Source organism: Delphinapterus leucas, chromosome 8 (genome assembly GCF_059928025.1).
Source record: "Delphinapterus leucas isolate spDelLeu-1000000601 "Yukka" chromosome 8, BTC_Dleu_Yukka2, whole genome shotgun sequence".
NCBI classification, from domain to species: Eukaryota; Metazoa; Chordata; class Mammalia; order Artiodactyla; family Monodontidae; genus Delphinapterus; species Delphinapterus leucas.
In genome coordinates this window covers 11093065-11106671 of record NC_143136.1, presented here as the reverse complement: position 1 = coordinate 11106671, position 13607 = coordinate 11093065, and the positions used below count along the sequence as shown (strand labels likewise).

At 38.6% G+C, this 13607-nt stretch overlaps 1 protein-coding gene across 1 annotated transcript in view; it reads right to left on the bottom strand.

The window, feature by feature from the left end:
* The window catches only part of SPHKAP (SPHK1 interactor, AKAP domain containing), a 129171-nt gene extending 119613 nt beyond the window's left edge, over positions 1–9558 (bottom strand). Inside the window, exon 1 of the mRNA XM_022567882.3 lies at positions 9512–9558. Coding sequence (XP_022423590.2) covers positions 9512–9543 — 32 coding nt within the window. The 5' untranslated portion in view covers positions 9544–9558. The remainder of the gene's footprint in view (positions 1–9511) is intronic.
* Between the last annotated feature and the right edge of the window lie 4049 nt (positions 9559–13607).

The following is a 13607-nucleotide window of genomic DNA, read 5'->3' as shown; positions in this document are numbered from 1 at the left end:
GTGAGGGATTAGATGTGGATCTGTTTCATCCAGGTCTTGGTCACCACAGACACCATCAGAAGACCTACCACACGGTTTTAATCCAATTGATATACTTGTTGCCTTTTAGACTTTAATCAACACGGTAGTCTTATAGAAAGGGAGAAGAAAAGGATTGACATTTATCCTGGAACACTGTTTGGTGTTTTTCATTCATTCAACTTAAATTACTTCCTGTATATTAAAAATGGACTAATAATTGTGAGATATTTTGGAAACAGAAAGACCTCTTTAGTCTTAACTACAGTGGAGAATTTTCCAGCAGATTGTTTGAGGTTTTTGAAATAGTCAATTGTACCTGCATTGCTTCATTAGAAAATTCACTCATCTATAAGATAATGTTTGGAAAAATGGAAAAGATTTTCAGCAGTGCCTTCACTGGAGAAAATCTGGTAAATTTAAAGTCATTGGAAATTGTCCCCCCGAAGATCAGGTGTCCTTGTTATTCATTTTCCAGTCTTTTCAGTTAAAAGGTTGTATGAGAAAGCAAAAGTTTCATTAACGAATGGACTGACAGCTCACAATTACTCTCCAGCGAGGATCCCTCCCCGCCTAACATGAGTGTTTATCTCTGCCCATGGCATCAACGCCTTTGGTAGTTGTCTGTTGGTGATTTAAGATGTTGTGAGTTTTATTTAAATAAAACATTAATAAATCAAAATGGCAAATCTTGCATAAAATGCAGGATTTCAGAAAGGAGAAGAATATGATGTGGGAGAACTCTTTATCACATATCAAACTGTTGGTAGATGAGAGTCTGTCTGAGCGAGATCAGTTAAAATCGGAAGAAGAGAAAATCAGTGAGGTTCGTGACATGACAGTTCACAGGGGACTGATTTGAGAATCAGACTTAAAAGAACAATTGGGGGCTTCCCTGGTGGCGCGGTGGTTGAAAGTCTGCCTGCCGATGCAGGGGACACGGGTTCGTGCCCCGGTCCGGGAAGATCCCACATGCCCAGAGCCGCTGGGCCCGTGAGCCATGGCCACTGAGCCTGCGCGTCCGGAGCCTGTTGCTCCGCAACGGGAGAGGCCACAACAGTGAGAGGCCCGCGTACCGCAAAAAAACAAAAAAAAACAAAAAAAAAACCAATTGGCACAACTGATAAGACTACTGAATATATTTACAGAACTGACATTCTTTATGATATTGTGACAGAAAGTGCCCCGTTAACATACAACTTTAAAGGAAAAATTATGATCTTCCAATCTGATCAACACCAGATTCATTATTTGTTTACTACATAATTCACACTTTCTATTTTTAAAATATTGATAAATTGAACTGATTTTTATAAATTTTATTATTCTTAAAGATAAATTTCTAATCAAACATATTTTATTCACTATTTAATGACATTTAGTCTTCTTTGTAGGAAATTTATGTGCCCTTTTCCAGGTTCCAATTATCCTCACATGATGAAATGGCCTTCAAGTCACTAGGTTTCATTCTTTCCTTTCAAGTAAACAAGTACTTTTTATTTTTATATGATTTTTGGTCTGAATTACCCAGATAAATGATTGAATTTTTTTGTCTGCATAAATTAAGTGGAAGAACTGGCTGATCAAACTGTAATTGAACAGACAAATCTATCCATAGGCACAATGTATCAGAAGTCATTTATTGAATTCTTATTCTGTTCTTTTTATTATGTTCAAAAGTATAGATTTTTAGGACAGAAACAACTAAGTATGTTGTTTAACTTATGTTAATACTGAAGTATGGGAGAAAATGATCAATTCTTCTTGTATCTTTGGAAGGAAAACTAAATATTTTAAAATTCCTATTATTTTATTTAATGCATTTTAGTACCTGAGCAAAGTAGTCTGAAATGTAAAATGTACAAACTAAAAATGGCACTTTTAGGTAATAATACCCTTGTTACAAATTGATATTCATGACGTATCCACATACATTTAAAATAAATGTGTAACATCATGTTTAATAAGTAATTGAGAATTACATCCCACAAAACTTTCACAGTTTATTTTATTTTACATTTATTCTAAAACAGCTGGTTTTACTTTAATGTTAATAATTTAATAATCACTTTGAAGAAACTGCTTATGACTTTTCAGATACAGTCTGTCATCAAAGAAAGTCTCATTAAATATGAATAGACCATTGATCCATATGAGTTCCAATTTGTCACAATCGATTTAATTCTTCTAATATAGAGGAACATTATTCTTTTGCATTGCTTATAAAGAAACTGATTGATTGACTGCATGATGGGTTTAATAATGGATATCCATCTTGTTCCACTAAAAAATTATGACAGCTGACAGAAAATATATATACAATTAAATGGTTGAACGTAAGTTAAAACGCAGGCTAAGGAAAATAGACATTATGGCAAGAGGTTAGTATCATGGTGAAAAACAGCGTAGATATTTAAGTTGTAAACTCCTACACTGTTGAAATAATTAAACTTTTAACTTGTTTCTGGCATTTCTGGCAGCTGAAGTGACATGGAGACATGAGCAATCATAAAAATATTACTTTTCTTAAGGAAAAATAAGGAAGGTATTTAGACATAGGTGATTGACAAGTTCTATTGTACCCCCAAATTCCAAGAGCTTCCAACTACTGTTTGGAGCTAACTATTATTATTATTTTAAATAAACCTAATGCAGTGGTAAGTATAGGAATCAGGAGATCAGGATTTCATTCTTGGCCCCATCTATAAATATGTGTATGATTTGATTAATTCATTGAACTTTTTTTGACTTCAGTTTTTTAATCTGTAAAGGAAAAGGGCTGAGCAAGGTGGCTGTTACCAATGTCCTCTGGAGCTCCAACATCCCATGCTCGATGGGTTCCCATTTCCTCAGCACAGAGAGAAAGGGATGTGATATTTCAGAAGGCGTATCTTGTAGGCAAATTTCTCATTAGGGAAAACTTGTTTTAAGAAGTTAGGGGTCAACTCTCCTTCATGTCAATGCGCTGAGAATCAGAAAGAGAACTGATCAGTTTGGTTAGCCTGAGAGAGGTCACTCAGGAAATGAAAAGAGAATCTAGTCGTGGGGTGCTGGGTATCAACTTCCTAGTATGTCTCCTTCCTCACAAAGCCCAACTGCCACCAAGATGATATGCAAGGAGGGCAGGAACTGGGTCTTCCTCTATCCCAGAATCATGAAGGTGTCAGGAGAGAGTGCTGCCTGGCTGACTCTCCAGTCCTCCTCTTCTCATGGAGACATATTACCAAAATCAGTGTTTTGACAATCACTGTGAAACAGAGAAGCAGCTAATGTGGGATTTCAGGTCTAATGTCATAGTCTATCTTGAAAATTGTGTGGAGTCAAAATAACCTTTGAAAATCCTTTAAGAAGCTTAGAAATCATGGCATGTTGGATTTTGCAAAAAAGTCTAATAAAGTTTTGTTTTTTGGTGTGTGCAGACTATATAGATTTCTATACAATATGTGATGGAAATACAAGCTAAACGTAAGCTTCCCATATTTTTAATGATGAAAGAGAGGCAGAGAAATGGAAGAATAAAAAAGGAAATTGAACGTGTAGTATTGAATTTGCACGAGCTAAATGTGTAGATGATGCCCTACTATGTCCTTGAATGGCAGCAGTTGTGTGAGGCTGTGAAATGGGCGGTGTGTGAATTGATATCAGGATGAGTGAGATTCCTGGTTCACACTCCATGTCCTTAGGAGGGGAGACCTACAGGTCACTGTATTTGTTGTTATTGCCTAGAACTGGTCTATAAGGCCTGGTTCCTGACTGATTCAACAATTAGGGTGAATTCCATTCCTCCCTTTCTCCAACCCCATCCTTATATCACTACACCAGGAACATACTGTTAGATAGTGATGAGGATTTTTGAAGTTCAGAGCAAGAGAAGCTGTGAGATCCTTTGGAAACCTTCACAAGTGAGTCAGCAGCCCATCAGACCACCTACCATTTCAACCCTGAAGGTGACAGGGTAAGGCACAGTGGGCTAGGTGATGCAGCAGAATCAAACAACTCCAAAATCCCAGGGGATTAAAATGACAAAGGTCTATTTCTTTCTCATCCAATGTGTCCATCATGGATTGGCTGAGGGCTGTGCTCCACGTTGTGCTCATTCTGAAACTCAGCTTGATGGGGATTTAAAAACAAACTAACCCATTCTCTGAACTGGGCTTTCTTTTGGATGGGTGAGTGTTGCTTCGGTTTTTTTTTTTTTTTTTTTTTGCGGTACGAGGGCCTCTCACTGTTGTGGCCTCTCCAATTGCGGAGCACAGGCTCCGAATGCGCAGGCTCAGCCGCCATGGCTCACGGGCCCAGCCGCTCCGAGGCATGTGGGGTCTTCCCGGACCGGGGCACGAACCCGTGTCCCCTGCATCGGCAGGCGGACTCTCAACCACTGCGCCACCAGGGAAGACCCGTTTTTTTTTTTTTTTTATGCCTTGATTTTTGCCTGTATATTTCAAGAGAATGAGATGCTCATCCATATCATGCCCAGTTGAGAGTCACTGCTACAATAAAGGTCATGGCATTATAGACGGTTAGAAGTGAAAGGGACCCAGAAGATCAGTATATGTAGGGCATACGTTATTGTAAACAGGAGAATGTGGAGAATCAACAAGTCAAGCAATTAATTCCACAGTCACAACCGTTAAGTTCAGAACAGAATTAAGCACTACATCTCCCAATGGTCTCCGAATATCCAATACATCAGTTTTTCCTCTTCCCCTCTTTACAATTCCTTATAGCGGTAACCTTCAATCACAGAGTAAAACTCCATTCAAATGAATAATACTAGATGGAGGTGCCCTTTGTGAATGAGTTGAGTTCTAGTAGTTCATTTGCAAATTGATTGTCCGGCAGCAGATACACATTTTACTAAAGGAACCACAGGGATGGAGATCAGGGGCCCCTAAAAGTGTCAGGGTGTGAAAAGTAGCATACATGGTGGGTTTCAAGACTTCTTATAATGTTTCTATGGGAAACTGCCTTTACAGTTTCCATCTCTTCTTCAGATGTTTATTACCCTTCAGCAATGTAGGATCTCAGAGTCCTGAGCACCAGGACTTTCTAATTTCTAGTTTCTTTCTCTATAATAAATAGCACCTCCTGGGCAGTGTTGCCCTGAGAATTAGAAATTGGGGAATGTGGCCACATCTGCCCTGAGTTTGTAAAGAACATGCATTCCAAGATAGAGAATAATCTCAAGTTTAGATTTAAGACAGAATCTGATATTTGTCCCTGATCCCCAACTTGCTAAGAGTGATAGATTAATTTTTTTCTGAGAGTTTCTGATAAATAGAAATGTAAATGTACTCTTGAATTTCTCTGTTTATTTAAACTTGAAAACAGATAATCTTTCAATAAAAAGTTGTTGATGGAGGACTTTAGTCTAGTTTATAGCATTGGGTTGCTTGCCCCATTGAAAAAATTGTTTGTTTTTTTCCCATAAAACTAACATTCTTAGAGACAAAATTTTGATTCTGATGGGCTTTAGCTTTATTGCTAGGTTAAATTTAGGCTTGGTTAAAATCAACTGATGGGAAATTTAAATCAAAATAGCCATTTCTCAAAAGTCTGCCTTTAATGTGTTTTTCATTCAAAGTGCCATGGAGGGGGGAAATTAGGTGTTTGGGATTAGCATATATACACACTGCTATATATAAAATAGATAATCAACAAGGACCTACTGTATAGCACAGGGAATTCTACTCAATATTCTGTAATAACCTAAGTGGGAAAAGTATCTGAAAAAGAATGGATATATGTACATGTATAACTGAATCACTTTGCTGTACACCTGAAACTAACACAACATTGTAAATCACCTATACTCCAATAAAAAACCTGACATTATTACTGAAATAGAATCCAGTAAGCCAAACAGAATAAAAAGAACAAAGCTAAATTATAAAAAATGCAAGTGATTTAGAAAATAAATCACTTCTTTCTTAAATTTCAAATTCAAGCTTAGATATGGTCAAGGTGACAAATTATTTCTGTTTGCAAAAATGGTATTTTCAGCATTTGCTGGCTTTAAACGAAGATCTGGCTTTTAGACTGCCCCCATGTGTTCTAATGATATCAGTGTTTGTCCAAACTGTGCACCAGGATCTCTTCCCCTCTACCCCCATTTAAAATAAAGTGTGGATTTTCAATCAATACAAAAAAGAAAACTGAACTTGAAGTCAGAAGAACTTTGTAGACAACCTAGCTCTGCTGCATACTACTGTGTAGATTTAAAATCTAATTATTTGCTTCATTTAATTTCCTTTTACTTCAATTTTTTCAACAAGGAAGTGGAGACAATTATGTCTGTCATAATTAACTCACAGGGATGTGATGATCAAATAATTTAATATACGGTATAACACTTAATAAAATACCAACTTTACTATCCACACACTAGTTACCAGTGTAAGTGAGACCGACTTTCCTTTTGTGAGAGGTAACTATGTATTTTAGTACAATGTACTACAGCAATAGAACACACTGGGTGAGAATCCTGGATTCTGTTTTATTTTCATAGTTCCCAGTTATGTAACCTTAGCAAATCAAATAAACTTTTTGTAAAAGAGATGACTAAAGAATCTTTACCCAAACTTTTAGATCTAAAAAAACAAAACAAAACAAAAACATCCCTCTTTTTTTTTTTTTTTTTCTTCCTTGAACTAGCTACTAGTCAGAAAACATTTGGGTTCTGGGTCTACAATGCAACTAACACAGGAAAATTTCATCCTTCCACAGCTCAGCTTCCTTCTTTGAGACACCTTCCAGCTTTGATAAACAATGGTTTTAAGAAATCTGTAATGTAATCCACATAACATTGCACATTTAAAGATGAAAATATTCAAAGTAAAACCTCATTGGAGCTTTACAGAGGTAAGGTAATATAGTGGGATAACTCAAAAAAACATAAATAATTCCTTTTTAAAAAACCATCCTTCAAAATTTCTAAAGTATATGAATCAAATAAAATTATAAGATCAATCTCCACAGAATACTGTGATTAAAATTTCAGTAATTTATATCTTTGATTCATTAAAAAGTTTAAAATCTAAAATCCAACACAAAAATATATTCCATAATTAACTTGATATATTACAAAATCATTTTGTCATATCTGTCCAATTGTTAGAGTGTCAAATTATTTTATAATTCTTAAGAGAAACAGTGATTTATAATCACCAGCTTAATTTTATTAGATACTGAAAACATTTCAGATTTAGACAACACAGATATTGATTTATAACAATTTGATTTTCCCCTTGACTGCCATTTTCTTGAAAAGTTTGTATAAAGTATGGTCATCAATTATCTAAATTTCAAAGTTTTGTGGACAAGAGGCACAATGAATATAATATTTCTACTTTTTTAAAATTCTAGTTCATTTTTGGCATATCAATTAAATATTATAGAAAGAAAATTGGATTTCTTGTAGTCAGTGAAATAGGCGATAAAATGAACTGAATCGTTTTATATGAATAAGGACCCTAATAAAGTAGCTGAATTATTACACTGAGTTGTAGAAATGCGACGTGTCTTGTGAATAAATAGTAATATTCAAAAGGTTTAATTTGCTGCAGCTGATGTTAATTCTATATTAACATTTTTACAGCTACTCCAAGATACAGAGCAATTTCATTGCCGTTCGTTTTCTCCTTGGAAGGTCATTTCAGAGTACTGCAACAGAAATAATTTTAAGGAGTTATTGGCATAATGTGTTTCTAATATTTTAGAAAATGTCTCAGCATTTGAATAGATATATAATCCCGATTCGAGCACGACAGTATTGATCAGCAAAACTGGGTTTAGAGCAAGCACTCTCCTATCGAAAATGTCTCTATTGGGATGCTGGAACCACACAGCTCACCATTTCAATACTAAAGACCTCAGGCTGTAGAACAGACAGTGCAGAAAGTGAACCCCCAGTTTGCTTGACTTTCAAATGCCTCACACTTTAAACTAAAAATAATGACTATCTATCTATCTATCTATCTATCTATCTATCTATCTATCTATCTATCATCTATTCATCTATCTGAAGTTTTAAGAAGTATTCCTGTGGTTCTTATTGTCCTTTTCATACATTAGGATGGAATGGAATGACTTAGTGGTAGTTTGACCGTGTTTGGCTTCACAGAGATTTGAGCAGCTTCAGGCCATGCTTAGAAATCTTTTTAGAGCCCTTTGCTAGCCCGCCAGGGAAGGGATGCTCAAAGAGGAAATGCCTGTGGAGTTGGGAAAGCTCCATTTCCTTGCGGAATATAAATACTTCAAGCCTCTAGATGGCAGTCTTTAACAGGGTTGAAAAGCGGTGTCCATCCTCCTCTACCACTCCCCACTTCAGTCCCACCGCCAGCTCGACTACTCGGCAGAATAGTATCAGCTCCGTGTGTGCTTCAGCCTGTGGATGTTGGATTTAAGTGCTCTCCAAGAATTCGAGCTTCATATGTTTATCCCAGTGCCTGATACGCGGCTGGAAGCTGCCTAAACGTTTGCCTGGGGAAAAGAATGGTCAACACGAAGTCCCTTTTGCCTAGGAAAGGTGGGGCTGTGCAGGCGGCAGTGAGACACCTTCACCCCTGGGCAGCAGCATCCTGTGCTCTCGGTGCGCACGCTCCGCGCGGAGCACAAAGGGCGCAAAAGCCACCTGCCCGGCTGGCGGAACCCAACCAGTGATCGCCTCAATTCACCCCTGAGGTTTATGCGGGTAGAAATATTAAAACCTGTTTCTTCAATTCGCAAAGGACTGAGTTGGAAGGACCGCGGAGTAGAGGCAAAGGGAGAGCAGACAGGACGAAACGCAAATCAGGGAAAACATGTTGCTGCCCCCTGGCAGCGTCTAAGGTGGCGGGCCTGACTCCCCCGTGTGCGGACCCCAGGGCTGGTGTGGTCAGGGAACGCTGGAGGCCAGAGATGCTAAGGAGGAACTCGCAGCCTGGCAGGAGGTTGGGGGCAGCTGAGGCGGGTGGGACTGGGGCAGACAGAGGTCTTTTCTATCCAGGGTCTCCGGTCGGTAGGGCGTTAGGGGCAATCGCTCCCATCTCTGTCTCCCCAGCCCAGCAACCGCAGACACTCGCCCGGGTCCAGAGGGAAGGGATGTAGGGGTACTTTACCCTGGTCCTGCTCCCTCCTATTTTCATCCCTACCTTGGAACCTGTCTCTCTACAAGGCGCGAAACCTCTCCAGGCTGGGTCCACAGAAAGTCCAAGCTCCAGGCTTCCCCAGCGCCCCCGCCCTAGAGACCGACACGAGCTCTCTCCCACCCTGTGCTGCTCTGGCTCGGAGGCTCACCCAGCACCGCTCCCTGTGGGCCAGTTGACAGGGCCCTCGATCTCCCTAGAGCTCCTCGCACAGCCGCGGCCGGACTTAATTGTAAGTTCAGAGTCCTCGGTTTCCTCGCGAGCCCCGCGCAGACCGCGGCGCCCGCAGGGCAAGTTCGCGAGCGACTCATAGCAGAGAACGGAGATTGATGGGCATTGGGTTGGGCAGAGGGGGAAGCAGGTCTTACCTGGGTGTGGAGAGCAGGGAGTTGCCATCCATTGTCTATGCGCGCGTTGAGAAGAAAGACTGAAAGTGCGGGCGAGGGATGGGAAGTCTTCGGTGCTAGGACCCGGTTCCCAGAGCGCAGAGACAGACGCGCGCGGGCACGGAGGCGCGCAGGCTGGGACCACCGCGGCAAGGTGCTGTCTGAGCCTCGCTCCTCCCGGGCGGGGAAGCGTTGCACCCTGCGACCGCCAGATAGTCTCCTCCCAGGCGTCCGCTCTGATCTTGGCGAGTGCGCTTGGCCAAAGCTCCAACCCTTCTACCCGGCTCCTGCCCTCCTCCAAGGCAACTCCAGTCTTCGTTGCCAGTGGCCCCTTCTGAGTTTTCCTTGCTTCTCCCGGTGCCCAGCAGAGGTGACTCCGACAGAATTTCTCCCCGCCTCAAAGTCTCGTCCCCTTTTCTCTATCCCTGTCTCTCTCTCTGGGAAAGCAGTCTGAACCCTGAAGTTGTTCACCCACTTTCCCACATTCAGGCTCTACTCCTGGCAATGCCTACATTCCCCACTGGTCGTGCACCACCCCTTTGGCTGCCTCTCTCAATTTTATTTTTATTTGTCTTCTACCATGTAATTGTTCATCACTCAGAGCAATGCTCTTTGATCTGCCAACTATTTTGCCCTTGCTTGGACTAGATTCTATTTTCACAATTCTGCAACAAACTCATTTTGCTTAATTATGACTCACTCATACCTCATCTGTTAGAAGCCTGTGTGCACAGAGATTTCGGAACCTATGACAGTGGTCATCCATCAGAGGCCAGCACCAGGCCCTGGAAGGAAGGGCTGTCACAAAAAAATCTGTATTTTCTGCTTCAGTGTCTCCTTGAGCAAAAATGACAATTGTTTTAAGAAGGAAGACATTGATAATAGCAAATGACTGTTAAGATGAGGGTGCTGTTGATTATGATCTTTTTTCATTAAATAAAAAAAATTTTAAAGAAAACTATGGGACTTCCACAAATGGGAAGATGGAGGACATGCACTTGGCCCTATTCCTCCTGGTAATCACAAGTAAAAGCTCTGGAGATTGTAAAACAAGCATAAGAAGACAGAGGATGGACAGAAGAAGGTGAGCAAGCTAGAGACCTTGGGACCCAAGAGTGACAAGATGGTGAGTTCCTGGGGTTTTTTTTTTGGCCTCAGATGTCCCAAACTTGGAGCTGACAAAACCAGAAATGTCCGAGAATGCAGACAAAAAAATCCTCTTCTCTTTAGCCAAAGGACCAGGAAAGGGACAGCCCAGAGAGACAGACACTCTGCAGAAAATAACAGCTTCAGTCTGGCAGAACATCAAACAAAAAAAAGTCCTGTGGCCCCACTCAACCCATGCCATCAAAGGCCAAGTGAGGCACCTAGATTCATTCTGTTAATACAATTTCTAGGGTCTTAGGAGGTATCCCAAACCCCCAGCCCAGGTGGTATCAGTGAAAACTCCAGCAGGAAGTATCAGCCTTTCCTCCCTACCTTGGTGTCACCAAAGCCAACAAAAACAAATGAGATTCACAGTCTCCTAACATAGTACCCTAAATGTGCAGGCTTTACAGAAAATTACTTATCCTACCAAGAACAAGGAAGATTTCAAATGGAATTTTTAAAAAATCAATAAACTAAGATGACAAAGATGTCACAAATTTCTGACAAAGATTTTAAAGTAGTCATAATAAAAATGCTTCAATGAGCAATTAAAAACACACTTGAAACAAATGTGAAATAGAAAAAGAAAGAAAGAAAGGGAAGAAGGAAAAAAGGAAGAAAAAAGTCTTAACAAGTAAATAGAATGCGTAAAGAAAAAAATGGAAATTTTAGAACTGGAAAATACAGTAATCAAAATACAACACTAATTGGGTGATTTCAATAGCATAATAAAGTGAGCAGAGAAGAAAAATCAGTGAACTGGAATATAAGCAATATAGATAATCCAATATGAACAAAGGAGAGAATATATGCTAGAAAAAAAAAAAAGAAGGAAAGGAAAAGAACACGGTCCCAAGAACATGTGAAGAAAAATGGCTGAAAAAAATCTCCAAATTTGGCAAAAGACTTAAAGCTATAGGTTCAAGAAGCTGAGCAAAATCCCAACATAATAAACCCAAAGAAATCCACACAAAGACATATCATAGTCAAACGTCTAAAAATTAAAGACAAAGACAAAATGCTGAAAGCAATTGTAGAGAAACATCACCTTACCTATAAGGGAAAGCAGTACAAATAATAGCAGATTTCTCATCAGAAACCATGGAGGCAAGAAGTGATGTAACATTTTTACATTGCTGAGGAAAAGAACTATCAACACAGAATCAAGTATCCAGTGAGAATATTGTTCAGAAATGGAGGTGAAATCAAGACATTCTCAGATGAAGGGAAAGTAAGAAAATTTGTCGTCAGTAGACTTACCCTAAAAGAATGGCTAAAGGTGGTTCTCCAAACAGAAAAGAAACTATAAGGAAGGAATCTTGGAATATCAGGAACAAAACAAAACAAAACACTATGAGCAGTAATATGATAAAACAATAGGTTTCCTTTCTCCTCTTGAGTTTTCTAAATCATATTTGACAGTTAAAGTAAAAATTATAAAATTGTCTGATGTACTTCTAAATATATGTAGAGGAAATATTTAAGACAGTTGTATTATAAAGGACAGAAGATACAGGGGCATAAGAGACATGAAGTTTCTGCACTTTGCTCAAACTGGTAAATTAATACCACCAGAAGACTTTGATAAGTTACATGTATTTAATGCAATACATAGAGAAATCACTAAGAAAAGCTATACAAATAGATGTGCTCAAAATATTATAGATAAATCAAATTGAAATAAATAATGTTAAGTAACACACGGTAGGGCAGGGAGAAAGGAAATAGAAACAAAAAAGATAAAACAAATAAAAAAAAAAGTCAGTTTTAAGCTCTAATATATCAATGATTACATTAAATTTAAATGGTCTAAATACAACAGTTAAGAGACAAAAATAGGCAGAGTGGATTAAAAACATGACTCAATTATATGCTGTATATAAGAAATTCATTTCAAATATAGCTATATAAGAAAGTTAGAAAAGGATATATCATGCTAGTATTATTCAAAAGAAATCATGAGTGGCTATATTAATATCAGATACAGTAGACCTCAGAGCAAAGAAAATTACTAGAGACAGAGAGGGAGGTTACACAGTGATAAAAAGGTCAATCTACCAAGATGACATAGGTACTCTAAATGTGTACATGACAAAAAACAGCTTCAAAACCTGTGAAGAAACAAACTCATAGAACAGACTGGAGAAATAGACAAATCTACAGTTATAGTTGCAGACTTTAACCACTTTTTCTCAACAACTGATAAAACAACTAGACAGAAAATCATAAAGGATATAGAAGGACTTAACAACACCATAAACCAACAGGATCTAATGAACGTTTATAGAACACTCCACCTAAAAGCAGCAGAATATATATTTTTTCAAGTGTTCATTAAACATATACCAAGATAGATCTGAAGCACAAAGCAAACCTCAACAAATGTAAAAGAATTGAAATCACACACAGAGCGTTCCCCAACCAAAATGGAAACAAAGATATCAAGAACAGAAAGATAAAAGGAAAACATCCAAACCTTTGGAAACTAAACAGGATACTTTTAAATAATCCATGGCTCAAAGAGGAAGTCTCAAGGAAAGTTAAAAAACACAATGAATTCAATGAAGATGAAAATACAACATATCAGCATTTGTGAGAGATAATTAACCAGTCCTGATGGGAAAACTTATCATGATAAATGTATATATTAGAAAAGTAGAAAATTCTCAAGTCAATAATCTAAGCTCCCACTTCAAGCACTTAGAAAAAAATGGCAGAATAAACCTAGAGTAAGAAAAAGGAAGGAAATAATAAAGGTAAGAGTACAAATCGACGAAATCGAAACAAAATGTAGAAAAAATCAGTGAAACGAAGAGTTACTTTGAAAAGATCAGTAAATTGACAAATTTTTAGCAAGATAGACAGAAAAATGGAGACAGTACAAATTACCAATACCAGTCACAATATGGAATATCACCACAGATCCTGC